The sequence below is a fragment of the Carassius gibelio genome, chromosome B21, assembly GCF_023724105.1.
Source record: "Carassius gibelio isolate Cgi1373 ecotype wild population from Czech Republic chromosome B21, carGib1.2-hapl.c, whole genome shotgun sequence".
Lineage (NCBI taxonomy): Eukaryota > Metazoa > Chordata > Actinopteri > Cypriniformes > Cyprinidae > Carassius > Carassius gibelio.
Window position 1 is genome coordinate 12,037,102 of NC_068416.1, and position 27,116 is coordinate 12,064,217.

Sequence of the window (27,116 nt, forward strand, 5' to 3'; positions counted from 1 at the left end):
ATTTTTCATTAATCAAACACGGCACAAACTGTGACGTGTGTTCCTGAGAAGAATTAGTGTCTCCAATCTGTTCCACACAGTGAGGCAGAGACTCACCATCTGTAATGTGAAGAGTAAAAAGCAAATTCACATTTTTGACACTGTAGGTAGTTTAAGCACATTTAAAAGCCCTTTATTTTATTGTTACAAAATAATATGGGTCAGAATACGCTATTATAGTTTATATTACGCCATTATTTATATATTAGAAATGAATGTAACTTGCTTCATTAGACTTCATAAGAAGGTTTATGGGAAATATTTAAGTACGTTACGCCTTTGGATGTGTTGTAGGCTACTGCGATTAGCAAGCTAATGTTACTAAATACTGAGGCGGGTATTATAACATACTAATATGAATATGAATATATATATATTCAGCAAAACGGGTAATAGTATTTTTCATTAATCAAACACGGCACAAACTGTGACGTGTGTTCCTGAGAAGAATTAGTGTCTCCAATCTGTTCCACACAGTGAGGCAGAGACTCACCATCTGTAATGTGAAGAGTAAAAAGCAAATTCACATTTTTGAATTCATACTAATATGAATTCTGGTTAGATGCTAACTGCATTTCATTAGCTCTGTACTTGTACTCTGCATAATGACAATAAAGTTGAATCTAATCTAATCTAATCTAATCTAATGACTCATGCAGCCGCCCGGGAACTATTATTTAGGAATAGATAAAGAGCTGTGTACGTGTAAAGGTTTTTGGTTTGCGTTGTGTTGGTCCACCTTAATTCCTCCCGTCATGAAGTCGAGCGAAGTCCGTCATCGTCCAGCCTCCGTTTGCATCAGCCTTTTGGTTGCCGTGGCAACAACTTCTCTGTCGCGAGCGTCTGTCTGCTTCTGCAGAACGAGCAGAGACACTCTATAATCAGTGGAACAGGCTGATGTAATGATAAAATATTTTATACATGCATGTTTAAACCATAGTTCATGCAGGTTATGAAATAGTTTACATCCATGTTGAAATAATATAATATAATTAAATTAAATTTTAATGTTGAAATATGCTTCTTTACAATCTTTGTTGTAATACAGTAATGTCAAATTGTAAAAGTTTTAGTGCTTTAAAGTACATATTAAATTATTGTGATTAATAGGTCTAATCTTTCATCATGTTTTAATTAATTAATTAATTAATTAATTAAATTGTGATGTTTGACCAAAATACTAAAGCACATATAAAGTTGATTACAGCTGTAACTATAGTGTGTTATTTGACGTTGAATTTAAAATTAATAATATTTTAAATTTTAAATTGCAACTTCATTACAATTTGTGTAATTAAAAATATATTTCAACAGTATTTACAAGTTTTATTAGAAATTAGCTTAAAGTACAGTTTAGTTCAGCATTAATGTTTACAATCTACTAATACAAATTTATTTCTATGAATTTAATATAAATCTGAAAAATAACTACTGCTGAACAAATGGTTAATCATGATTAATCGCATCCAAAATAAAAAAAGTTGTTTACATAACATATGTATGTGTACTGTGTATATTTATTATGTATATATAAATACAAACATATGCATGTATACATATCAGAAACATTTTATTTTTATATATTAAATATGTTTATTTATAATATTAAATATATGAATGTAAATATAGACATGTAAATTAAATACATGAAAAAAATATATTTATATAGTGTATATTTATATATACATAATAAAAATACACAGAACACAGACATATATTATGCAAATGAAAACTTTTATTTTGGATGTTATTAATCACGATTAATCATTTGACAGCACTAAAAATAACACATTTTTATTTTAATTGTAAATAATTCAGTTTCCGCACCTGAGTAGGGGTGAACTTGCATAAACTGAGACACTTTTTTTGTCATTGAAATGACTGGGAAAACATTTCCTAATTACCCTGAATTACCTGAACCCTATAACCTAGTGATTCTCAAACATGTCCTGGAGTATCCCCAGCCCTACACATTTTGTACATCTCTATCAACTTCCACATCTATCACAACTCATCAGCTTGCACAAGCATTAGTGGAGATCACTTGTTTGATTGGGTTCTCTTTGTCTTCTTTCAAGACTTGTTCCAAAGTCTGATTATGTTTTGGGTCATATTTATTCAGAAATATAGAAAATTATATTAAAAAAAAAGGTTCACAAACCTTCAAGCAGCACTGTAATATATTTCTAAAAATATTTACAGGTCTATATTTATATTCATATAATTTATATTATAAATAAATATATTTAATATGCAAATATAACATTTTTTCTGAAATATCGGGTGTGTATTTAAATATACCCTAATAAATTTACAAAGTACACATACACCACATTATGTAAAGACTTTTATTTTGGATGCGATTAATCGAGATTAATGAATTGAAAGCACTAATTTCCATAGACAGTAAAATAAATTCCTGATTATTTAACTGATTGTTTAAAATCGTCGCGCGTGAGATAGACATGTGTAATCAAACTTAGAGCGCGATATAGATCAGGCATGTTTTTCAGGTTGCTCAATCGAGCTCAGGATCTCTCCCACTCAAGCAAACATGGCGGATAAGGTTGGTGTGCCACCGAATTTACCTAGAAGTTTTAGAAGACACTTACTGTTCTGTAATTTTAACATTGTTTTCGATTACTGTTTGGCTGTTTGGATAGCATTTTCGGGCAGAGAGATCACGGAAAAATGCTAAATCTTATGTTTCTTACGGTTTTAGATGGTAATATTGTTGCAAGTTCAACAGACAACAGTCAGTTAATGTTAAGTTACATGTATTTTCTCTGCCAAATATCTGTCTTTTATGTTAAAGACCTGTACTTTATCGTGTCCTTTAACAACACTTCGCTGAAACATGTTTGATAGATGGCGCCGAGTTAAAAGGGCATTTCTGCTGGCACACCCGCGATGACTCACACTGCTGACAGTCCGTCATCTAACATGAGACAGTTTGTTTTTGCGTTAGTTTCTCAATTTTAATATTTCTTAATCAGGATCCATTCCGGCAGCTGAAAGATCTATCTCTGCTCAAAGACCAGCTCGATAACATCCAGCGTCGGGTGGAGGATGAAGTCGGAGTTGGGGTCCCACAGGTAACGTACAGTAGGACCTTAGATTTTTGGCCAACTCGACAATGAACGCTTTTTCATGAATGTTACTGCTATGACGAATTTCCACAACAATTGAAGTCGTACGTCTAGCATGTTCATTAAAAGTGAGAGAGGAAAAGAAAACACTGCTTGTGAGAGTGCAACAAATGCTGAACTAGTTTCTATGCTAAAAAGTATTTGAAAATCTGAAAATAAGACATTGTGTGCAAAATTGTGTACTTGTGTATTAATTTCTTTCATTAATTATTCACCTTCACGTCGTTTCAAACCCATAAGACCTTTGTTCATCTTCAGAACACAAATTAATGTATTTTTGATGGAATCTGAGAGCTCTCTGACGCTTCACAGACCGCAACGATATTATCACGATCAACACATGGAAATGTAGCAAGGACATCGGTAAAATAGTCCATGTGACATCAGGGGTTCAACCGTATTTTTACAAAGCTACAAGAATACTTTTTGTGTGCCAAGAAAATTAAAATAACAATTTATTCAGCAATTCTTCTCCCGAGTTACCGTCTTTCCCCATTTTGGAGAGTACCCCAGAACGTAATCAATGTAATCCGTGTTGTTTACGTTCAGCAGACAGCTCATGCATGAATACATAAAAAGTTTTAGCTTTGTAAAATTACGGTTGAACCCCTGATGTCACAAACTTGCTGTCTATGGAGTCAGAGAGCTCTTAGATTCCATGAAAAATATCTTAATTTTTGTTCTGAAGATGAACGAAGGTTTTACAGATTTGAAACAACATGAGGGTGAGTAATTAATGACAGAATTTTTGGGTGAACTATTCCCTTAACGACTTAAATGAGGGAAAGAACTACAATCCCAAAAGAAATAAAAACAATAGATATAACTAAAACTGTTGATTTGAAAGATGTTGATTATGAATGTAGAACCAATATTTAGTTGATTGCAAAATATGCATATATAAAAATATATTATGTAGTGCTTCATGGAAGTTGGGTGAGAGTTCTTTTGGTGCAAATTTCTTTGTAGAATTATGGGCAATGTAGTCTATCACCATGAATTTCAATTTTAAAGATGATTGCTTAAAAGCTGAATACTTTTTGTGTTTAAAATTTACAAAATGTATATAAGCGAATACACCATGAATACATTTTCCAAACTGTGTTTTTGGCTTATCCTGAATCACTACGGTACACCTATAATAAGTGTTTATATTTGGACTATTTTCGACTGGTCCGGGTAGGCACCACTGCGGAGTAGCCCAGTACCTGCGTGATTCATCATAGACATAAACTGAGAGAAGTAGTTCCGGCTACAATGTTCTTCCGCAAGATGCATGCAGTTCTATTTATTAACCGCTAGAGGGGCAAAAGTTACAGACTGCAGCTTTAAAACAAAAATTAGTTGACATAATCTGGCCGGATGGTTTTAACACAAGCATATAGAATTGATTACTAACCTTGTGGGTCACAATAGGTTTCTTTAAAGGTTTATGAGATCCAGTTAAAAAAAAACAGTTCTTCTGTGGAGAAAGTGAATAGGATACAGCTACAGCTGTAGCCTACTTTCTACTCTTTTACTTCATTGAAAATTCAGTATTCAAAATTGGTAAAAAGGTTCCATCTGATTATTTTGCCTTATGGAGTTCTGTGTTCAAGTTTCTCTCTCACGCAAAGTTTTTTTTTCCCTCTTCCTCAATTTAGGGTGGAAGTGTGCTGAGTTCCCCCTTCCTGAAGGGCTTTTTGGCTGGGTATGTGGTGGCGAAGCTCCGCTCCTCTGCGGTCCTGGGAGTTCTCGTAGGAACCTGCACAGGCATCTATGCTGCTCAGAGCTATCAAGTTCCTAACGTTGAGCAGACCATAAAAAACTACTTCAGCTCCTTTAAGAAGAGATAGAGGGAGCCAATAAAACAACTTCAGAAATGGTGCCTCTTCCAGAAACTTAAACGTACCTCAACTGAGATATCACTCATCAGACCACATAGAATAACTGGAGGTATTTAGATGATACTTGGGTTAGCAATTTTAGGCTAGGTTTCTATTTAAAGTGGGTTAGGTCTGTGCTGTTGCAACAGCTTTTTTTTTTTAAGACACTATACACCTAAATTCCTTAAATGGTAAAAATGGCCAAAGCGTTGTTATGTATCAGTTCTTAATATGCTCAAAATGTCAATGTTCTGTCTGTTAAATGAATATTTTTTCCAATGCCTTTATTTTTAATAGAGGTTTGCACTAAACAGGTGAACAATCAGGCACAACACACTTTGTAAATGATGTCTGGCATTGATTCCTGTACCTGTCAAGTGTCAGGGATCGCTGGACTTGAGTTGCTGAAGCCTTTTATGTAGTTGTTGGATAAATAAATGTTGCACTTTACCACACTCAACCACTTCTGCTTTTAATAGATATAATGGAAGTCAGCCTTTGGAAGTGAAATAGAAAACAGGAAGTAGTCTAATTTGAGGTCAAATCTGAGTATCATGCATTTGTTGTTTTTTTTGCATGGAGTGGTGAGGTTTTAAAGTGTAATCCATATAATAATGCATACTTTTTCTACATAAAGAATTATATCAAAAGAATAGTTTTGAAAAATAGGAATTCTTTCCTTTGCTTTATTTGTGTATAGTTTTTCTTTGGCATGGCTTCTAATATCATTTCGATCATGTGTGATATATTTTTGTGGAAAGATTCTTTTACATTCATTGCATGTTTTTCATTGCATGGGGTTTTTGAAAATGTTGTATTTTAATGAATAAAAATTGGGTCTAGAAAATGTATGGTTAATAATTTTAATAGGAAAAATATGAGAGGAAAAATAAACAATTGTTGAAAGTACTGTAGATGACATATTTAAAAAATGGTCTTTATGCTAACTAAGATAGTAGCCTACGCTTCGATAGCGAGCGATGACGAAATAGTACAAAGATGGAAATCGAACAGAGACAGATTCAGGTGTTCTGCAAGCATTTTGGCTTTAAAGTTACAGGAATCTGTATAAATCAGACACGGGGCACACAAGTAGTTAGTAATGAATTTTATTGTCCATCTTTGTTAGCTATCCATTGTCCAATTTCAGCTATCCTTCTACATATTACTTCTCTCTCTCGATCCATTTTACAAAGGTTCGTTAAAAAAAGCAATTGCATCAAGTGAAAGTTTTTCATAAAAGGTCAGCACTGCAGAATCTACTGTAGTCTGTAATAATTACCAGTAAAATAGAAAACATTTAACTTTAATTTCCACAATTGTGACAGAAAATATCTTAATCGGCTGAAAAAAGCTCTTAACCTCAAACCAAGCCATTAAATGTGAAAGTAGAACTGTTAAAGATAGCAGAAAATGCTATTTATATTTGAACTGCTCTTCGCTGCTCCTCTTCAATGGCCATCTCTTCCCAACATAGGCTCTGCAGAGAATGATTTATATTAGAGTTATGTTTCATATAACACCATTGGCTACATTTCAATTCTGAAACTGCTAAACGAAAACAAAACGCAAGTCAGGTGACTGCATTCATGAAGATGAATAAACCTTACTCTTAACTGGAAAATGACAGTAAAATAAAATAATTATTTAATTGTTGATAAAGTTATTTAAAGCAACTGTATGCATTTTTGTGTATTTTGCTGATTTGGAGACACCTAAAGGTACATGAGTGGAATTTGTAAGTCATAATTGCTGCATATTTTTATTTAACTTTTTTTGCAGAATTTTGTACCTGCTCTCCAAACTTAAATACTCCCAGGACAGATATTTGAGAAGTGTGGGAAAGAAACAGCAGCTGTTTTGCTTTATTAGATATCAGTGTACCATAAGAATTCTTTTGAAACCGATAAAAAAAAAGTTACATGAAGTTGCTTTAAATTATGTGATACAATAAAAGGAAAGCTGTATTTATTTCTGAACATGTAGCACATTTGATCTTAATATAATTATCATGAGTTTATCATGTACGTTAGGGAATAAATCAGCTTCCAAGGCCTTTTATAACACAGATATTCAGTTCATACCAGAATTGAAGTCCTGACACTTAGTAGTGCCGTTGGTCAGGGAGTCAGGCATCTCGACGCCGTTCTTGTCCACACACCAGCAAAACTCAGTCTTGTCCCAGCACTGCTCAGCCAGATAGTCTCCGTTCTCATCACACCTGGGGCGGAAAGATGGCAGAAGGCTCTTGACCTCCCCAGAAGCCTCCTTCTGGCACTGGGTGAGCTCTGTGGGACAGAGCATACACACATGTGTGAGCAAAAGACATAAAACTGCTCAGAAATGATTTGATATCGAAACAGATCTTGATACCTGGTTTGGGACTTGAGGAAGAGGAATCCTGAAAAACAAGAGCATGATGACAATTAAATAAATGAATGAGATGAGAAAGCTGTAGATGGCAGGATTTATATTTTGTTATTTTCGTTTATGGCTTCCTGTTTTGATCGTCCTCATTTCGAAATCAAAACCATTTGGTTTTCCGACTCAATCCTGACATCAAGTGGCTGCCAGCCCACATTCAAGAAGAGGAAATGAGATTTACCTTCTTCTCCTCAGGCTCTTCCACGTATTTCAGAGCGAGGGAGCTCATGGGGAGATGCATTTGCAAGGGGGCACGATTTACTGCATTAAAAAAGGGGAAGAAAGTCTGATTTATTATGCTTTCATTAGAGGACCCTTATGGGTTAAGGGTGATTTAAAAGGTAGTATGATGAGAAGGCCATGAAATAGATATTGGCTGACCAGACTTGCGGCTGATCTCCTGCAGGCGGTCGCTGCGTCTCTCCAGGGTGTTGAGCTGCTGCTTCTGGCTGTAGGCCATGTAGGCGGTGAAGGCCTGACCTGCGATCAGTATGCCGGCCAGCAGAGTCACTCCTGCCACCTTCAGGGCCTGATTGTTAGATCTGATAGGGAACATAGACCAGTGCATTCAAATGAGTGAAATGATGGTGGAAACAAACAACAACAACAAAAACTAACAAATATTTTTTTAAGTCATCTTTAAAAATTGTTACGTGTCCTAAAAGGGACAGAAAAGTATTATATTACATTTGGTTTTACATTAAAAATAGTTTATATATAATAGTAATTATATAATATATATTTTAAATATTTTCTTTTTTAGTCAAATATTCTGAGCTCGTAAAAGCAGTAGAAAATGGAATAGCGTGTCTGGTATTTTAAGCTGTACTGAATTATTAATCAGATAAGAAAGATGACGTGTGATCATTTAAAATGCGCAGTTTGCACAAACATAATTTTCACTAAAATGTATTATAGTTTAGTTTGGTTTTTAAATGAAACACTGAAAGTGATGACTAAATATATTATAAAAGTCACATATTACATTTTTTTTCTGCCTAATTATTGAAGAAATAACACAAAACAGCTCTTTACACTCAAACATTTTGCGTTTACCTCCATTTAACATATGCAAGTGGGGTAAATAAATAAGATTTGTCTATAAAACAAATAAAAACTATGTTCACCTTCTCTGAGTTCCCATGTTGATTGAGGTCGTCTCACTTGGAGACCTGAGAAGTGGTCCGTCGTTTCCGTCGGTGGACATTTCTGCTCGATAGTCAGAAAAACCTCTCAAAATGTTGTTAGTTTGCTCCAGGAGTTTTTGTAACAGAGCTCTAGTATGAAAATATGAGAACTGAGAGTCCAGCGGCGACACTCGGATGAAAGTGCCTGGAGTTTATTATTTCATTGGTTATGAAGGACTGCATCATCAGTTGTCAGACAAAAGTGAACTGGAATGAACTGTTTCCACGTAAAGCTAGTCATTTAAGTGTGCAAATGATTCAATGATGTCGCTTAGTTTTTGCCAGACTTGTTTTAAAAAAATCTAAAATGCTTTTAAACAACACCTTTTGTGATATAGGCTACTTATCCAATACAAACTCGTAACAAAGACAGTACTTACAAGCTCGAGCGGCCTGTTACCATGGTAAACTTTTCTGAAGGAATATTGAAATAATTTAGGTTTATTTTTATATTTGTTAAGTTGTAATAGAAGGCTCCCCCCCCCCCCGCAGTAAAAATAATAGACAAAATGCAACATGATTGTTTTCCTAATACTAAAACACATATTAAAGGAACAGTTCTCCCAAAAATGAAGACTCCGTCATCATTTATTCTCCGGTTTCTCCAAACTTGTATTAATTTCGATGTTCACAAAAATGGATATTCTAATAGAATATTGGTCACCAAACAGCTGATGGTAGCCACTGATAAGAATTACCATGGAAGTCAATGGCCGTTTGATTAAAAACATTTTTGAAATATTAGTGTTACATTACATTTATTCATTTAGCAGAAAAATATTATTGTGTTAAACAGAAGAAAGTCAAATGTAACATGAAGATGAGCAAACGACTGGATTTTTTTTTTTTTTACATTTTGATTGAACTATCCCTATGAAATGCAATGCTTTCACTTTCAATTATCTTGCCCAATATCAAATAAAATTCTCCTAAAGTGAAAACTGGCTTCTCAAATTCTAGTTTATAGACCATAAATGAGACAAAAGTCACCCAATAGAAGATCTTTTTACAATACTTCAAATATAGTGTAAGTTTTGCTATTTTTATTTTTAAATCTACACAGCTCGTCAATTATTTAGAAGTATGACATCATTGTCTGCACAGGGTGAAATACTTGGAGGAAATTATTCTGGTAAAATCGGAATGAGGATGTTTTCTTGGTATTCCCCTAGCATTCATTCATTTGGTTTTAAAACTAAACTAAAACATCAGACAATCAAACCGGTCAGACGTGTTATCAGCTTAAAAGAAATCATTGCAATGAAGACAGGACGCAAAAGTATAATTTGACGTTTTATTCTGAAAAGATCCCATAGTTTACAGACGACGTCCACGGCGACCTCCCTTTCTGCGGGTGCTGTCCGATGGAATGGGGGTGACGTCCTCTGTAGAAGAAAATGAAAGTGAATGAGACTTCCTCAAAAACAAGATTACCCTGAACAAACATTAGGCATCATTAGATGGCAGTACTAGTGCTAACATACCGATACGGCCAATCTTCATGCCGGAACGAGCCAGAGCCCTGAGGGCGGACTGTGCCCCTGGTCCAGGTGTCTTGGTTCTTAAGAGGGGTGGGTGAAAGGGCAAGTAAATCATGATGCAAGCTCATAAGTTCTTCTCATAAACGTGATATTAGAGCTGTAGTCTGTAAATGTGTTGTGCATTCAGGGCCTCGCACCTGTTTCCACCAGTGGCCCTCAGCTTGATGTGCAGAGCGGTGATCCCCAGCTCCTTGCACCTCTGAGCCACATCCTGAGCCGCCAACATGGCAGCATAAGGAGAGGACTCGTCTCTGTCGGCCTTCACCTTCATTCCACCAGTAACACGGCAGATCGTTTCTCTGGAGATCAGGAGCAAGGAAAACTCACGTCAGAAGATGACCACCATCCGAATGTTAAATGACAAACATCACCTTTTTTTATGAAATGGAAATGCATTTAAGAAAATCATGGGCACTATTTACAATTAAATTACTCTAAGAAATAAAACTTCTGGTACATATTGCATGCTATGTAGCAGTTCTTCCCAAACTAAAAATTTGGGTGTTGACAGGTCTTTTTTTTTCTTTCCAATATTAAATGTTAAAATGTGGCAACTACAAGTTATGCGTCTCATATGCAAACGCTGTTGACGTAAAACCCTGATATGGTGCATCTAACAGTCACATTCAAATAGAAAACCACAGAGAAGGGATAGGAATGATTAGAAAGAATCCTGACGAGCAAATCATGCAAAATCATTTCAGAACTCATCCACACCCTTGAAATACTATTAAGGACAACCTCCCTATGCTCTCAAAACTAAATTTGTGTGAACATATACATACATACACACACACACATATATATATATATATATATATATATATATATATATATATATGCGCACTTGTTTACAGCTTACAAGTATACATTCTTACACCTCTTTCTTTTCGTTTGATTTTCAAATACTTGATCCAAATCAATATTTTTGTTATGTTGTTTTTTTGTTCATGGACTAGAAGTCCTAAAAGATTACTTTTTAAAAATCTTTGTGTGAAAACTTATGAAAGAGCTACACTCTAACAACTTACATTTTAGTTTGGGCATCACTCAAAGCTAATCGCAAAGCTTATCATAAAGTACAAACTATTTTTTGGTGAAAGTGAAAACCACAGGTTTGGAATAGACAAGTGAAATACACATTTAGAGCAATACAGAATTAAAGGTTTGGTTCACCCAAAAATGGAGCTCACAGTTTAAAGGGATACTCCACTGTGTTTTCATATTAAACTATGTTTTTCCCTTACCTAAGACGAGTTGATACATACCTCTCTCGTCTCAGTGAGTGCACTCAATGGCGTTGGCGCGCGGTGACTGATATTACTGCGCCAAGACGAAGTGCTTACAAGCACTTGCCATGGTATTCCGCCATACAATATAGTTATCCATTTTACACGCTTAGAAAAGCGCAACGTTTTGTTTTGTGTTACTGTCCTAGGTCGAGTTACAGTACGCAAGTATTTAAATAGGGAGAACGTGGAGGTGTTTGGTAGCTTCTCTGCTTGGCCCATATTGAATGAATGGGCTAAGTGCTTTCAAAGTGTCACTGCGCGCCAAAGCGATTGAGTGCACTCACTGAGACGAGAGAGGTATGTATCAACTCGTCTTAGTAAAGGGAAAAACATAGTTTAATATGAAAACACAGTGGAGTATCCCTTTAAGATATTTTAGATTTAGTCCGAGATCTTTCTGTCCCTCCATTGAAGCTGTGTGTACGGTATACTGTCCATGTCCAGAAAGGTAAGAAAAACATCAAGTAGTCCATGTGACATCAGGTCTATTGAGCCCGTTCACAACGCTGCTGACGTGTTTTCAGGGTGCACCCAATAACAAAGACAACACATCAGCAGCGTCACTGTAGGGTTGTGAACGCGCTCACAAAAGACCCGGAAAAGACGACAATGCTTAATAAAGTCATCATTTTTTTTACATTTTTGAACCAAAATGTATTTACAATGCTTCAACAAATTCTAACTGGCCCTATGATGTCACATGGACTACTCTGGACATGGACAGTATACCGTACACACACTTTCAATAGACGGACAGAAAGCTCTCGGACTAAATCTAAAATATGTTAAACTGTGTTCAGAAGATGAACAGAGGTCTTACGGGTTTGGAACGATATGAGGGCGAGTCATTAATTACAATTTACATTTTTGGGAGAACTATCCCTTGAAGGCAAAATTTGAGTTGAAATCACGGTGGTATCTGACACTTCACTGTGCGGATTAAAAACCTAATTTAATTTGTTTTGCTGGTATTTGTGCTTTTCATGTGCATAGAGGTATTTCTCCATGCTCTTGTGGTACTTACTTGCCGGAGAGGTCAGTGACGTGAACGAAGGTGTCGTTGAAGGATGCGAAGATGTGACAGACTCCAAACACATTCTCGCCTTCTGCAACCTGAGGTCCCAGGCTGATGACCTGCTCTTCCTTCTTTTCCTTACCCTTGCGAGGTGCCATTGCTGAAAAACAACATTCAACAGTTGGGTCAACATCACATGAAAATCATCAAGGGACTAATGATGATGATTAACTCCGAGTTCTGAGACTTTAACTTCTTAATAAAATGCTCTTCTAAACCATTTGACTGAATAGGACTCACATCATCTAGCAAAAATGCTGGAGTGCAACCATGCATTTAAACAAAGATAGTTATAAGCAACAGACATAATTCAGTGTGAAGTGCTGACAAACAACTTAATCAAATACCAGGTCCTGTAGAAAAGTCCTAATTTTCCTCGACATTATTCTTTTGGATGCCAAATGGGGGCTTATAAAGCTACACTGTTATTAGCTCAAGTTCAGTCATGAAACGTTGTAGATATTTTTAGCAAAAACTTGCACGAGAACCTGAGCACATTTCTCACAAACTGAATTACATATACAAGTAGCTATATCGGATCATGCAGCTGCGCTCACGAGAACCCCGCTATAGCAACACTGAACATCCGACTAAAATACTGCACTTATCACTATTTCTGGGATTAATATCACGTTCTTTTGGTGCGTCAAGTGTTGTGGAACGTTACCGAGGTTCACTTTTATACGTTACAATCTTTATGAAGGTAGGATTTGAGTGGATTGAAACTATAATGCCTTACCTACGTGTGTATCTGATCGAGGCCGAAACAGGAAAGGAAGGTTAAATCGCTTCCGGGTTGCGATTCAGCTTCCACGAGCGGAAGTGATAGTGTGAGTTTGTGTGTATAATAAAAGTCCCCTGAGCCCGTATGCTCCATTTCTTTCTTTCCTACTTTAAAAACAAACAAACATAATCTCTGTATTTAATATGTACGCTGTTTTTCTTTCTTTCTTCTTAGATCTATCTATCTATCTATCTATCTATCTATCTATCTTTTTTTATTAGTTGTGTCCGGTGAAATTTTGTCATGTATTTTCTACTGTGACAAATACTTAAAACAGTTTCTACACGCAACATCGCAGATAAAAAAAAAAAACATGCTTGATTTACACCTGTGATTAATAATAATTATAAAATATGCAATAAGAACAAATATTTCATATTTATAAATATATAAATATTTAGTTAATGCCCTTGCATTTACTGTGGCATTCCTACTATACATTTATTCGTATAGTACGTTTGTGTGTAAAACTTTATTTGTAATAGAAATACTGTATGCCAGCAGCAGGACAGATTTCGGTTTCCTTAAATAATGTTGCAAAGGGAACAAGCAGAGATGTATAAAGTACTAGAGACCCATACTTGAGTAAAAGTACAAGTGCTCTATCAAAAAAGTGACTTGAGTAGAAGTAGAAGTGCTCTTTAAGCACCACACTTAAGTAGAAGTACTAAAGTATTCAACATTTTTTGTACTTAAGTATTGCAAGTAGTCTATTTAAAAATTTACTACTCAAGTACTGAAAGTAAAAGTACAAGTATTGTGTTATGTAGCTATTAAAGAAAATAGTCAAAAGTTTGAACATATTGTTTTTACTATTTCAAATGATTAACCTAAAGGACAATCACAATTCCTTTGACTGTAACTTCTTGTAAACCAAAAATGGTTACTAGGGTTAGTTAGCCCAATTTGCAAAATTATGTCATTAATAACTTACCCTCATGTTGTTTCAAACCCATAAGACATCAGAGGGTCATTTAGAATTTTTTTGAAGCATCGAAAATACATTTTGGTCCAAAAATAGCAAAAACTACGACTTTATTCAGCATTGTCTTCTCTTCCGTGTATGTTGTAAGACAGTTAAAAACAAAGCAGTTTGTGATATCTGGTTTGCGAACGAATCATTCGATGTAACTGGATCTTTTTGAAACAGTCCACCAAATCGAACTGAATCGTTTTAAACAGTTCGCGTCTCCAATATGCATTAATCCACAGATGAATTAAGCTGTTAACTTGTTTAATGTGTCTGACACTCCCTCTGAGTTAAAACAAACCAATATCCCGGAGTAAATCATTGACTCAAACAGTACACTGACTAAACTGTTGTGAAGAGAGAACTGAAGATGAACACCGAGCCGAGCCAGATAATGACTCGTTCACGAGTCAAGAACCGTTTGTGTCAGACGCGTCCGATTCGTGAACCGAGGAGCTGATGATACTGCGCATGTGTGATTTAGCGTGAAGCACACCGAAACACAGAGCGTCTGAAACGAACTGATTCTTTTGGTGATTGATTCTGAACTGATTCTGTGTTAATGTTATGAGCCCAGGTGCAGTCAACGAAAAGGACGCCATTGCATCGAGCGCAAAAGAATCGGTGAACTGTTTTCTTCAACTGGTTTATTGAATCGAACTGTCAGAAAGAACTAACGTTACTGGTCATCCGAAAACCGATGCAACCGGTTCTTGACTCGTGAACGAGTCATTATCTGGCTCGGCTCGGTGTTCATCTCTCTCTTCACAGCAGTTCAGTCAGCATGCGCAGTCTTCGCTTGTTTTGCTCAATGATGTGCCAGCTTCATCAAATCTGCCATCTACAGTTCTGGCAGTGGTTTGTAATGGAATGATTCGTAACATTATTATAATTGTAACGAGTAACGATGCAGCACATAAAAAAAATATCGGAGTAAAAGTATTAAACTCAGCGAAAATATGTACCGAAGTAAAAGTGGAAGTAGGAGAAAAAAATAATACTCTAGTAAAGTACAGATACCGCCTTTTAGTACTTAAGTACAGTAGTGAAGTAGTTCTACTTCGTTACTATACATCTCTGGGAACAAGTATATATCATATATTATGCTGTTTTTGAAACGCAATTCTCGGATCAAGATTGTAAGCCAAGTATCAACAACTGAAAGATTTCAATATCCACAGGCTACGTTATCTTCTGACATATACGTCAATAACAAGAGACTTCATTAAAATGACAAATGTCTGTTAGGACAGTGTATGCATCTAAATTGCATGTTCACCTACTAAAACAACCCACACAGGGCATATATACTGTGGCTATACTACGAATGTTCAGCCATCCAAATGTAAACGAACAGTCTGTCGTTAATGTAGCGGGTCATTGGCAGTGTCAGAATGATGGAGTGTAAAGATCTGGCCAATATGCACTCTGTTTTGCTGAGTGTGTGATGTGGATGCAAGCCATGCTCACAGATGCCCTGCCGCTGACAGATTGAGATGCAGCTGTAGTTTATGTTTGTTATAAAAATCAAACCAACCAGTGACACTCCAGTGTTTCATGGGACAAGGATCAGCTGTAAGGCTACTAATCCGTATGTAAATATGCTTCATTTAAGAATGCATTCATATAAAGGTGGCCAAAGCCACAGAATTTGTTTAAAATATATAATCATTTCTGTAATTGTTATTTGATCTGTACTCAAGTCTGTCCCTTTTTATAGTGGTCCCCTTATTAACAAAACCCATTCTTTAATGTTAAATAAGTTTTTTTTTTGGAATGTCTATGTGAAATAATAATATTAACAATATTGAAATACAATATTTTTTAAACTCGAAAAACAATTATATGATAAGTTTGTGGTGATGCTTGTTAATTTCATGGCATACAACCTATAATATGAATTAGAGGGTTAAATATTTATCACCTTAAATGTGACTTGAGCATCTTATGAACAGTGGTGACATTCACAATATTTTAATTTAACTAGTATTACTATAAAAATGTTTTTTTTTACACTGCAATGTCTAAACCAACCAATTAAAGTAAAAAAAAATTCCCCCAAATATTCAATGTCATGTGTATACATGTATACATAAGACACATACTTCTGTGTATTATGTACTCATTGAAATAATACATGTGTAGTTAATAAAGACAAAACAATTAATAAAAAGACAGTGGTTTCTTTATTTGCAAATTAATCACAAAAATATTGGCTACCAACAATAAAAAATATTAACAACGGTAGGTTTATTTGTACAGTTCAGATGATTATTACCTTACAGTTATTTTATTCCATCTATTCATACCCTTCATTATGATACAGAAAGCACAATATTGGCAGTGTGAAAGTCATGGGGACTCTCTGCATGTCTGTGTGAGTGTGGTTGATGTCTAAAATAAAATTCATAACTAGTTCATTCATATTTTATAACCTCTCTCTGTTCCATTCACTCAAAATAAATGGGCTCTGTACACTGCGACACATTATTTAAACATAATTTTGTGCTTTGTGCAAAACCTCCCATTTTACCAGGAAACATGATATTGCATTATTAGATGTCAGTTGTGGGGTTGGAAGCAAAAATACTAAATGATATCATCAATAAAAAAAAGGTTACACGTGATTATGACAAATCCGAGAGCAGCATGTAAGGTGCATGGTTCTGTACCGCACACAATTGTAAACTACTTACATTTTAACCAAAACCAAGTAAAACTATCTGTAAAAGGTACTGGTAATACAAAATGCTCTGTGGACTGGTGCACATATCTGGGTGTGAAGTGATATCCTTGCACACGAGATATGCATTGTATGCTTTTCCACTCCTCAGTCAACAACACAAACATTGTGCTTCTCAAGCATTACACTTTGAGGTCAATGAAGAAAATTAAGGGTTGTACAAATTGTACAAATGAAATCTGTATTATAGAAAATAAACGCTCTGAGATACTGTCAGTTCTCCATCTGTAATATTGCCAAACCCCTTCCCAAGTGTCCATCCTAAAGCAGGGAATATCAGGGGTGATTAATCATCAAACATAGTTCAATTTGTACTTTTTTGGTGCCATTTTTTCTCCCAGAACTAACAAGTGTTATGAAAATGCTTGACCAAAGGATGACTTTGAATTGACAGACTTGAATTGAAATGCCAAATGACTGTAGGCGCACACAGCTGTTAGAGAAGACTGATAGATGCTGCATGAAGTGAGTCTGCTGGAGTTGTGCATGGAAGTACGGAAGAAAGTGCACAGAAACCTTTCAAAGATGGATGAAAAACAGAAGGGATCGAAATTAAATCCAATTATTTTTATGTTATACATAAAATGAGATTTGGGTTTGTTTCATGACTTCTCATTTCAGCAGCAAGAGAAATTAAATCCATGAGCGCAGTGGTTTAATTCAGCCCCAGCGACTGGGTTAAGGGGCTTTGTGGAAATTCCGTGGATCGCCCTGCCTGCCACTGAAAAGGCATTGTGTCTATTATATAGCATCCTTGCTTACATTCATGGGTGTAATTCATATGGTTCAGTAGCAGTCAACGGTTCCCACAGAACACAAGTCATATAAAATGGCCTTTTAAAATGGTCTCTTGGCAGAGACAATACATTCCTGGACACATTCTGAAGACAACCCTGAATGCAAAGTGATAAGATGTTGTGACATGCTAAAAAAAATCACATAAAAACTTAAAAAGGGTAAAACATTCAATAAAACAAGATAAAAAAGGTGATAAAAGGATTATTGGCGGACAGGTTTTATGGATCGCTATTAAAACTGCAATACCCTTACTTAACACTCCAGTGAAATTTGTGATATAATGCCATTGCCAAAATAACACATGGGTCCAGTTCTCGACATTCATCATTCGAATTATGATTAAAAAGATCAGCCCCTAAGGCCTGTCAAAACACATCAGTTTGTATACTTTAGTGAATTTAACCATAATTGGCTTGATTAAGTTGCATTAAGGCAGTTACTGCACATATAACGGGCCAAAAACATACCCAGCTTTTTTACAGTTTCATATTTACAGTCACATTGATTATGGATGTAGCTTATCTGTGTTTTAGTACCACAATTTATCACACATTATTAAGCTGTCCTGTGGATTCGCAACTAATAGCCATAAATACATCGTGATGAAAATTCACCTTTAAATGTCACATTTTAAGCCCAGAGGGTGCATTTGTAACGAATGGGCTTAATATCCTATGAAATAAAAAAAGTTCAAAACAGAAATATGAAACTACAAGGTGAACAGCCTGGTGTTGTGGAAAACAACACATGAAATGAATGTTAAAATAATATTTAACCAAGAAAACAAAGAAAGTCTGACTTTAAGGTACCACCCTGGCACTTATTTATCTGTTGCGGACTTGTGTATGTCCTACAGCTCAAAGAAATATGTGCCCTCCTCTCCCATATATGTCCATTTGTTCTGACATTATGTCTTCCTGGTACTTCAAAACACCAGACAAGTAGAATGTCTTTTGGAAGCCTCCCGTTGTGATCCCATGTTAGAGCCAAGGATTGTAGTGGGTGTACCCCAGGGCTATGTCCTGGGCACATCACTGTCCTCCAAAATGGAACAGAGCCACTAGCACACCTAAGGGCATCTTTCTCTACCTCTTTGTCACGTCCTCTAGAAGCTCAGTTCTCCAAACTGAAGGTCCACAAAGCCGCTGGAGGAGACTTGACCAACCACTGTGGCCGGCGGCTTACAGGGGTGGATAAGAGGGTGAGTCCCCTCAAGAGCAGAAGGAGGGGTGTCAGAGTCTGACCAGTGTGTCCCCACCCCCCTCTTCAGGTTACCTGCTGTGAAGTAACTCCTCCCTAAGCCAGCTAGGCAGCGGCTGGCCCATTTTGTACAGCAGCTTGGAGAGCTCAATGTTGTGCTCATGGTAGTACTCTCTCAGGAAGGTCCGGGACTGTGGAGGAAGAGGATGGAGTCAGTTTTTCTGCAAATATGAAACGCACAATATGTAAAGTCATGCTCAAGCTATATGTGGCATTATTAGTAATTTTTTTATTTTTACATTTAGATTAGACTGACTTTTACATTTAGTCATTTAGCAGACCCTTTTATCCAAAGTGACTCAACTATTATCTGATGCTCACTTAAAATAGATTGTTTTAAACACTTTAACAAATTTAAATCCAATTTAATAAAACAGTTAAATCTTTAGAAAATTAAGAAAATCTCATATTTTTTCATTCTGTACATTATAATGTTGCAATATTCAAATTCATTGGTAGGATTTACTCCGATTAGCATTTTATTTTCATTTTATTCAGTTTAGCATTTTATTTAATTTTTTTCAATAACCTGAAAATCATTAGAGACATATATCCATACACACACACACACATATATATATATATATATATATATATATATATATATATATATATATATATATATATATACACACATATACACATATACACACACACACACACACACACACCCCTACAGCATTACATCTTCATTCCTTTTAACATCATCAGCATCACTCATTTACTTTTAAAATGGTTAGAAAAAGCCATGTTAAAAAGCTAAATATTTTTGACTGGATATAAGAGCAAACATCTCCGGGCTAGAAAAGGTCATGAACCTTAAGCCACTGCTGTGACTGTGAGTGTTAAATGACAGTGTCCCCCTCTGTGTACAGCTCTTTCTCTGAGGAGTGCTGCCACTGCCACTGCGTCTGCAAAGCCACGACACATCAGCCTGTTCTTTCACCCCTCATTAACTCTGATGTGTCTGCCAAGAAGCCTCAAGGTAACATCAAGGTCCTCAGCATCCAACTGAGCCTCTCTTTATCATAGTCTGTTAAAAGATCTGACTGAAGTTGTGCCCTTGTAGAAAAAACTCCAGTCTGAATATACCTGAATTAACAAGAATTTGTCAAAAATAGACTACTTGTATATCTTCAGGGTGCACAAAAACAAAACAAAAAACAATTGCTGTATAAATGCATTAGTTCTAATGGCAGCACGGTGCACAAGTGAGTGTGATTATCCATTCCTCTTTATTACTAGCTTTAATGTGAAATAAACATGAATGAACATCTCACCCCTCACATAATCACTCAAATAGTTTTTCAGCCACGAAGAGACTCATAAAAATTTCACGTAGCATTTCGTTTACATCCTCAGGCAAGTCATCAGTGTCTAGAGCTCGTATTTGAAAGAGAAATTAACTTCTAAAGTCTATTGAAGAGCATTTTGTGAAATATCAAGACTATACTTCATTATATGTACTTTATCTGTTAGTGATGTCATTATTATTTATGTGTAAATAAATATAATTTATGATAGAAATAATTGATTAATTCAGCAAGGGGCACATTAAATTGACCAAAGACTCCGTAAAGACATTTACACTCTTACATAATTCTATTTCAAATAAATGTGTGGAACTGTTTTTCGCACTGGCAATAAGAAATGTTTTATCATATAAGTATGATTTCTCATAGATCATGTGACACTGAAGACTGGAGTAATAGCTGCCATCACATGAAATTCTCACAATATATTTTATATATATATATATATTGAATGGTATTGTATTGCAAAAATTCTGATTTTAAGATGATTTTATGCAGTTTTTACTACTGAGATTATGAAAACTGAAGACATTTGAGTCAAATATACCAAAAATGTCTGAACAAGCTTCCTTTTCCCCTTTCAACATCTGTTGTAAAGCCAAACAACCCCAAAAAGACAAGACTGTTTTTAACTGAACCAGGAATATGAACCAGAATCATAATCTCACATCAACGTCCATGTCAGGATATCTCCTCCCTTTACTCTTGCCCAGGCATTTGGTCTTCCCTCCATCTAGCACCTGGCACCAGAAACCCTTCTTCGGATCGAACCTGCAGCAGGAAGGAAGGGACAAAATGAAGGACAGGCAGCAAAAACAGGGCAATGTTTCAACATCTGCCTAATTGTAAGGGAACATCACAAACAGATGGTGCACAGCTAGGCCTCCTGAGAGGCTATACAGGACAAACCACCTTCATTGGCCAGTGGGAGATGTGGCTGACAGATGTTACTGCTTATGAGATTATGTGGTACAGCATGAGACCGAGAATGAGACAGAACGAGAGACAAGTGCAAGGGCTTGACTGAAGTGAAAGAGTTTTCACTAGGTGAAAGAGAAGGCAATGAATTAACAAGCACTCTTGTGTACCTGTCAGACGAGGAGACTACTGTGAAACACTTCAAAGCAGCTCTAAACCATACACTCCAGCTGCTCAATAATGTATCGCATAATAATGACTTTTAATTGTCAATCATAAAAGAGAAATGAGGAACTTTTGGGGACAAGCTTCTTACGCAAGAATCTTGTGGTAGTTGAGCGTGTTTGTCATGCCTAGAAACTTCTGGATTTTGTCCATCACTGAAGCTGGTTCTGTCCTCAGCAATTGTCCATCCAGGACCAGGATCTGAAAAGAAACAAAGCGGTTAACTTAAATCATAGAAACATCCTCAACTGCACAGCGCATCTATGGACCCGCATGAACTCCGCTCGATACCTGACTGGAGTGATAGTGTGTGAGCCAGCGCTGCAGGTGTGTGGCGTAAAGTCCGGGCACTAGACAACGGCTCTGCAGGACCCTCAGTTTGATGGGCGCATCCCGCCCAGCAGTGATGACATCATGGAATGTGTATTTCTGAGCCACAGGATCATCGTGAGCCCTCTGGTGCTGGAAAACAGACAATTTATATTTACAATTTCGTGATGAAATACAGTGTTGTGAAAAAAGTAAGTAAACCCCATGAAGTGCATTTTTCCTGTGATGGGGTAAGCAGAGACAAGAAGAATTTATGTTGAATTAAATGCTACATACAGATAATTGTGTAACTAACGTACCAATAATAATATAAAAAAAATTAAAAAAATATTTAATGTATTTTTTTATGTATTTTATGCATTTGTTTTATTATATGTGGGACTCTTATATACACAAAAACCTGAAATACACCAGGACTCATATAAAAGATAAAATACTAAACTCTACAATATAAAACCATAAAAGTACATTTTAATTATTCATTAATAGTTAGATCATATTCAATTACAAAAATGTAAGGTCTTCATAGCTTGAAATTGTGAGTGTTTTTAAATTGAAACAAGCAGTGCTCATATTTAAATCACAAGCATTTGAAGCATAGTAATCACATGATTAATAGAGTACATAAAATATGTTTTGTACCAAGACATTTAAGACATGGCCTCAAATGACGAGATTTTAAGCCTTTTTAAGGACACCCAGAGGCCCTGTATTTTGTTTTTCTGTATTAGAAAGTACTGAATATACATTTTTACAGATGTTAATAGATAAAAGGCAGTTTATTAAGATGAACATGAAGCCATCTGTAAAAAAAAAGAAAAACCTGTCATTGGAAACAAAAGAATGTTCCAGAAAAAAGAAACTGTTTTAGAAGTCAAAGCGTCAGAGCATCATTTCTTTATAATTTGCATAAGCTGCTAAATGTATGGCTGTACATCATTTTTATACCATTTTCTTCCATCCATACAATCCAAATATAGTTACAGTATCTAAATGTCCACATTTCAAAAGGACATCATTTTTCTGTCAGACCCAGCACAACAATGCTGTTTACAATTCCTTCCGAATTACACATTTTTCCCATTTGCAGATCTAATCTTCTGTCCAGAGCAGGCATCATGGCCTTGACTGACCCTGGATGTGATTGGATGACACATGAGCAGATAGATACTGACCTGATACCAGGAATAGGCTCTGTCAGCCGGGTTGATAAGAATGGTGATGATTTTGGCTTTGGGCAGAAGAGCAGCTGCTCGCCGGGCCGCGACCTCGGAGTCGAAGTAGTTGGCACTTTTCTCAAAGTAGAAATCTGAGCTAGTGTTGGAGGGTAGAGGGAAATACTCCATGTACCTAGCATTTAAAAAAGAAAAACGATTAGCGTTTCATTAAATTTGGTCCAAACTTCGGAGAGAAAACAGATGGTGGACATGTCAACACCTGTATATACAGTATTGTTCAAAATAATGGCAGTACAATGTGACTAACCAGAATAATCAAGGTTTTTAGTATATTTTTTATTGCTACGTGGCAAACAAGTTACCAGTAGGTTCAGTAGATTGTCAGAAAACAAACAAGACCCAGCATTCATGATATGCACGCTCTTAAGGCTGTGCAATTGGGCAATTAGTTGAAAGGGGTGTGTTCAAAAAAATAGCAGTGTCTACCTTTGACTGTACAAACTCAAAACTATTTTGTACAAACAATTTTTTTTTCTGGGATTTAGCAATCCTGTGAATCACTAAACTAATATTTAGTTGTATGACCACAGTTTTTTAAAACTGCTTGACATCTGTGTGGCATGGAGTCAACCAACTTGTGGCACCTCTCAGCTGTTATTCCACTCCATGATTCTTTAACAACATTCCACAATTCATTCACATTTCTTGGTTTTGCTTCAGAAACAGCATTTTTGATATCACCCCACAAGTTCTCAATTGGATTAAGGTCTGGAGATTGGGCTGGCCACTCCATAACATTAATTTTGTTGGTTTGGAACCAAGACTTTGCCCGTTTACTAGTGTGTTTTGGGTCATTGTCTTGTTGAAACAACCATTTCAAGGGCATGTCCTCTTCAGCATAGGGCAACATGACCTTTTCAAGTATTTTAACATATGCAAACTGATCCATGATCCCTGGTATGCGATAAATAGGCCCAACACCATAGTAGGAGAAACATGCCCATATCATGATGCTTGCACCTCCATGCTTCACTGTCTTCACTGTGTACTGTGGCTTGAATTCAGAGTTTGGGGGTCGTCTCACAAACTGCCTGTGGCCCTTGGACCCAAAAAGAACAATTTTACTCTCATCAGTCCACAAAATGTTCCTCCATTTCTCTTTAGGCCAGTTGATGTGTTCTTTGGCAAATTGTAACCTCTTCTGCACATGCCTTTTTTTTAACAGAGGGACTTTGCGGGGGATTCTTGAAAATAGATTAGCTTCACACAGACGTCTTCTAACTGTCACAGTACTTACAGGTAACTCCAGACTGTCTTTGATCATCCTGGAGGTGATCATTGGCTGAGCCTTTGCCATTCTGGTTATTCTTCTATCCATTTTGATGGTTGTCTTCCGTTTTCTTCCACGTCTCTCTGGTTTTGCTCTCCATTTTAAGGCATTGGAGATCATTTTAGCTGAACAGCCTATCATTTTTTGCACCTCTTTATAGGTTTTCCCCTCTCTAATCAACTTTTTAATCAAAGTACGCTGTTCTTCTGAACAATGTCTTGAACGACCCATTTTCCTCAGCTTTCAAATGCATTTTCAACAAGTGTTGGCTTCATCCTTAAATAGGGGCCACCTGATTCACACCTGTTTCTTCACAAAATTGATGACCTCAGTGATTGAATGCCACACTGCTATTTTTTTGAACACACCCCTTTCAACTAATTCAACTAATTGCCCAATTGCACAGCCTTAAGAGCGTGCATATCATGAATGCTGGGTCTCATTTGTTTTCTGAGAATCTACTGAACCTACTGGTAACTTGTTTGCCACGTAGCAATAAAAAAATATACGAAAAACCTTGATTATTCTGGTTAGTCACATTGTACTGCTATTATTTTGAACAATACTGTATATATATATATATATAAAAAAAAAATTGCACCATTGTTTATCTCTGTTTGGTGAAAATCACCTCTCTCTTTATAATCTGCACTGTGTCCAGCCTTTTTTTTTTTTTTTTTTTTGAGAACGAACCGCCAGATGAACCATCAACCTCCGCAATTTTTTCCACAAACTGATTAAAGAGAAAAAGAAAGGCAGGAAGAGAGAAAAGCGGTTGATGATGTGCATCAGACACCTGCTTTCTATTAGTTACATTTCAGGCTACTGGATGATGGAAAGAAAGAGCTGGTGGTGAAGGCAGTGCTGTGTTTTGAAATGACCCATAATGCTTCCCTCTCATGGGAACATTAGCCTCCATGTCTCTTAATACTCCTAACTTCAAAGCATGCCAGATTTTCACAATCCCAGTACTTCACAAGAGCTATCGACTGTAAAGAACCCATGAAATCATGCGGTACTCCCTATGGAAACAGGAAGTTGGGATGCATCAGAAATGGGTTGTTTAGAGGGAAAGGACATTCTCATTCTAGAGAGCAGTTTTAGATACATCCCATGAGTTAAAGAGGAGTCAGTATTTTAAATCAGTAATTTAGATCATAATTTTTAGGTCAAGAACGATAACTGTAACAATATCTATATTGGCTTCCAAATCAATGCATAAACACTTTCTGTTCATTAAATGAACGTGCCACAATTTTGATGTCTGCCACTTTAAATGCTGATGTTTTTATAGTTCATCAGCTTGAAGAAAATGTTCTGAAATGACTGTGGATTGTGGATTTGACTACTCTCACAAAATTAAAAAATTGTCCTGGGTATGAATGGATTTTCAATCTGCTAAATGTTTTAGGTGTGCACTAGCATCCAGACGACCTCAAAACTAACATATATGGACTAAACGACAGAGCAATTTTTTTTATTTTATGGGGTCAACCAAATCATGCATGATTTCAAAGAGACTGCAACCTATGAAGTTTCTTCCACAATATCACCACATACCAGTCAATTCCTCTGTGGTAGTTTCGGCCGTTGAAGAACTGGATTTCTTCAAAGGTCTCCTTGCTGGGGTAGTTACTGGTCAAATCGGGATGCATGCCCAGGAACAGATAGAGAGCAGTAGTTCCTGAATAAACACAAGACAGCATATGTTTCTTATATAATTTAAAAACAAACTTAAATTAGAAAAATCCCTTAAATATAATAACAATATTAATACAACTATTTCATCAGTAGTCTCAGACTTCTTAACCCCATTGTGACTCCTAAAATTCTGCTATTGAGCAATAGAAGTTAATATACGTTTGTACAGTATGTAGTATAAAACCGGATTTAATTTGAGCCAAAGAAAAAGTTTCAGTGAAAGTTTACTGAAACGATGATGCTAGCTAATATACAAGTCTGGGAAGTGAAGTAATAACAGTGCAAAAAAAGAAAAAGAAAGAAATATATAAATGTTGGTCTCAGGCCCAGCCCCCAATCTAACTTTTATTGAGATTAACACAGCCATTTTCCTCCCCACTCTTAGAGTGGGCTATTGCTCCCTGAAGACATCTTTAGAAGTTTAATTAGTCAACGCTGTAAAACTGAATTCACATTTACTGAGGAGCAGCCAGGGTTGCAGGAGAAAGCCTGCATACATCTATGAGCCTGAGTCTGTAAGGAAATAAAACCCCACCAATGCTGTTGGATGATGAAATAAAAAGATAAAAAATAAAAGAAACAACACACACACCTTTCGCAAGTCAATCACAGCACTAACCCACCCCATAACTGAATAAAACATTTAGAAATAAAAATACACATAGCTGATTATTGTAGCTGATTATTACATTAACTGAGATGAGCCAATGATTCTGTTCCTTGCTTTGTTTATGAATAAATCAGCAGTTCAAAAATTTTAATCATTGACTGAATGACTCTCAACAAGCTAGTGGTTTTAGTTAGTTTCATATTTGAAGTACATTTCATATTATATATATATTCTCAGATCATTAATGCAATTTTAAATGCAGTGTAAATGCATTCATGCCACCTGAACAATATGTTGTATCAAAATATTTCCTTCTAAAGCTACTTTTTGTATTGTCTATTCAACATTCTTTTTTCCTCATTTAACATAATAATGATTTTCAAT

General features: G+C 36.1%; 4 protein-coding genes across 6 annotated transcripts in view; 1 reads left to right on the forward strand and 3 right to left on the reverse strand.

Moving 5' to 3' along the window:
• Positions 1–2,493: 2,493 nt before the first annotated feature.
• LOC127985691 (SLC35A4 upstream open reading frame protein) lies at positions 2,494–6,393 on the forward strand. Its single transcript, XM_052587746.1, has 3 exons — positions 2,494–2,605; positions 3,036–3,134; positions 4,832–6,393. The coding sequence occupies exons 1-3, from the start codon at positions 2,594–2,596 to the stop codon at positions 5,021–5,023; spliced, it is 303 nt and encodes a 100-aa protein (XP_052443706.1). The 5' UTR covers positions 2,494–2,593; the 3' UTR covers positions 5,024–6,393.
• cd74b (CD74 molecule, major histocompatibility complex, class II invariant chain b) lies at positions 6,147–8,802 on the reverse strand. Its single transcript, XM_052587743.1, has 6 exons — positions 8,605–8,802; positions 7,859–8,019; positions 7,659–7,738; positions 7,427–7,454; positions 7,138–7,341; positions 6,147–6,533 (listed from the first exon to the last, which is right to left on the reverse strand). Exons 1-6 carry the CDS (start codon positions 8,682–8,684, stop codon positions 6,505–6,507), a joined length of 582 nt encoding a protein of 193 aa, XP_052443703.1. The 5' UTR covers positions 8,685–8,802; the 3' UTR covers positions 6,147–6,504.
• Positions 8,803–9,944: 1,142 nt separating this feature from the next.
• On the reverse strand, positions 9,945–13,439 carry rps14 (ribosomal protein S14). 2 transcript variants are annotated; one of them, XM_052587744.1, is made up of 5 exons: positions 13,312–13,439; positions 12,522–12,672; positions 10,343–10,504; positions 10,149–10,225; positions 9,945–10,049 (listed from the first exon to the last, which is right to left on the reverse strand). In XM_052587744.1, exons 2-5 carry the CDS (start codon positions 12,668–12,670, stop codon positions 9,982–9,984), a joined length of 456 nt encoding a protein of 151 aa, XP_052443704.1. In that variant the 5' UTR covers positions 12,671–12,672; positions 13,312–13,439; the 3' UTR covers positions 9,945–9,981. The 2 variants fall into 2 exon arrangements, with proteins under 2 accessions (XP_052443704.1, XP_052443705.1); XM_052587745.1 differs by having other exon boundaries at positions 13,316–13,340.
• Positions 13,440–16,493: 3,054 nt separating this feature from the next.
• ndst1b (N-deacetylase/N-sulfotransferase (heparan glucosaminyl) 1b) overlaps positions 16,494–27,116 on the reverse strand; it is a 103,950-nt gene continuing 93,327 nt past the window's right edge. For both annotated transcript variants that reach the window (XM_052587484.1, XM_052587485.1), the window contains exons 11-16: positions 25,982–26,105; positions 23,089–23,263; positions 21,875–22,045; positions 21,675–21,784; positions 21,109–21,211; positions 16,494–19,258 (exon numbers count right to left, since the gene is read on the reverse strand). In XM_052587484.1, the coding sequence (XP_052443444.1) occupies positions 19,139–19,258; positions 21,109–21,211; positions 21,675–21,784; positions 21,875–22,045; positions 23,089–23,263; positions 25,982–26,105 (803 nt within the window). In that variant the 3' untranslated portion in view covers positions 16,494–19,138. The remainder of the gene's footprint in view (positions 19,259–21,108; positions 21,212–21,674; positions 21,785–21,874; positions 22,046–23,088; positions 23,264–25,981; positions 26,106–27,116) is intronic.

What these genes read in the sequence shown, in the direction of transcription:
- LOC127985691 (XM_052587746.1), top strand. An exon ending in TCGGAGTTGGGGTCCCACAG is followed by an intron (nt 3,135 to 4,831) that starts GTAACGTACAGT and finishes TCCTCAATTTAG; the next exon opens with GGTGGAAGTGTGCTGAGTTC.
- rps14 (XM_052587744.1), bottom strand. Translation starts at nt 12,670, where the DNA reads ATGGCACCTCGCAAGGGTAAGGAAAAGAAGGAAGAGCAGGTCATCAGC. An exon ending in GTCACTGACCTCTCCGGCAA is followed by an intron (nt 10,505 to 12,521) that starts GTAAGTACCACA and finishes CCTGATCTCCAG; the next exon opens with AGAAACGATCTGCCGTGTTA. An exon ending in CATGAAGATTGGCCGTATCG is followed by an intron (nt 10,050 to 10,148) that starts GTATGTTAGCAC and finishes TTTCTTCTACAG; the next exon opens with AGGACGTCACCCCCATTCCA.
- cd74b (XM_052587743.1), bottom strand. Translation starts at nt 8,684, where the DNA reads ATGTCCACCGACGGAAACGACGGACCACTTCTCAGGTCTCCAAGTGAG. An exon ending in AACATGGGAACTCAGAGAAG is followed by an intron (nt 8,020 to 8,604) that starts GTGAACATAGTT and finishes GTTCCCTATCAG; the next exon opens with ATCTAACAATCAGGCCCTGA. An exon ending in AAGAGCCTGAGGAGAAGAAG is followed by an intron (nt 7,455 to 7,658) that starts GTAAATCTCATT and finishes CTTGTTTTTCAG; the next exon opens with GATTCCTCTTCCTCAAGTCC.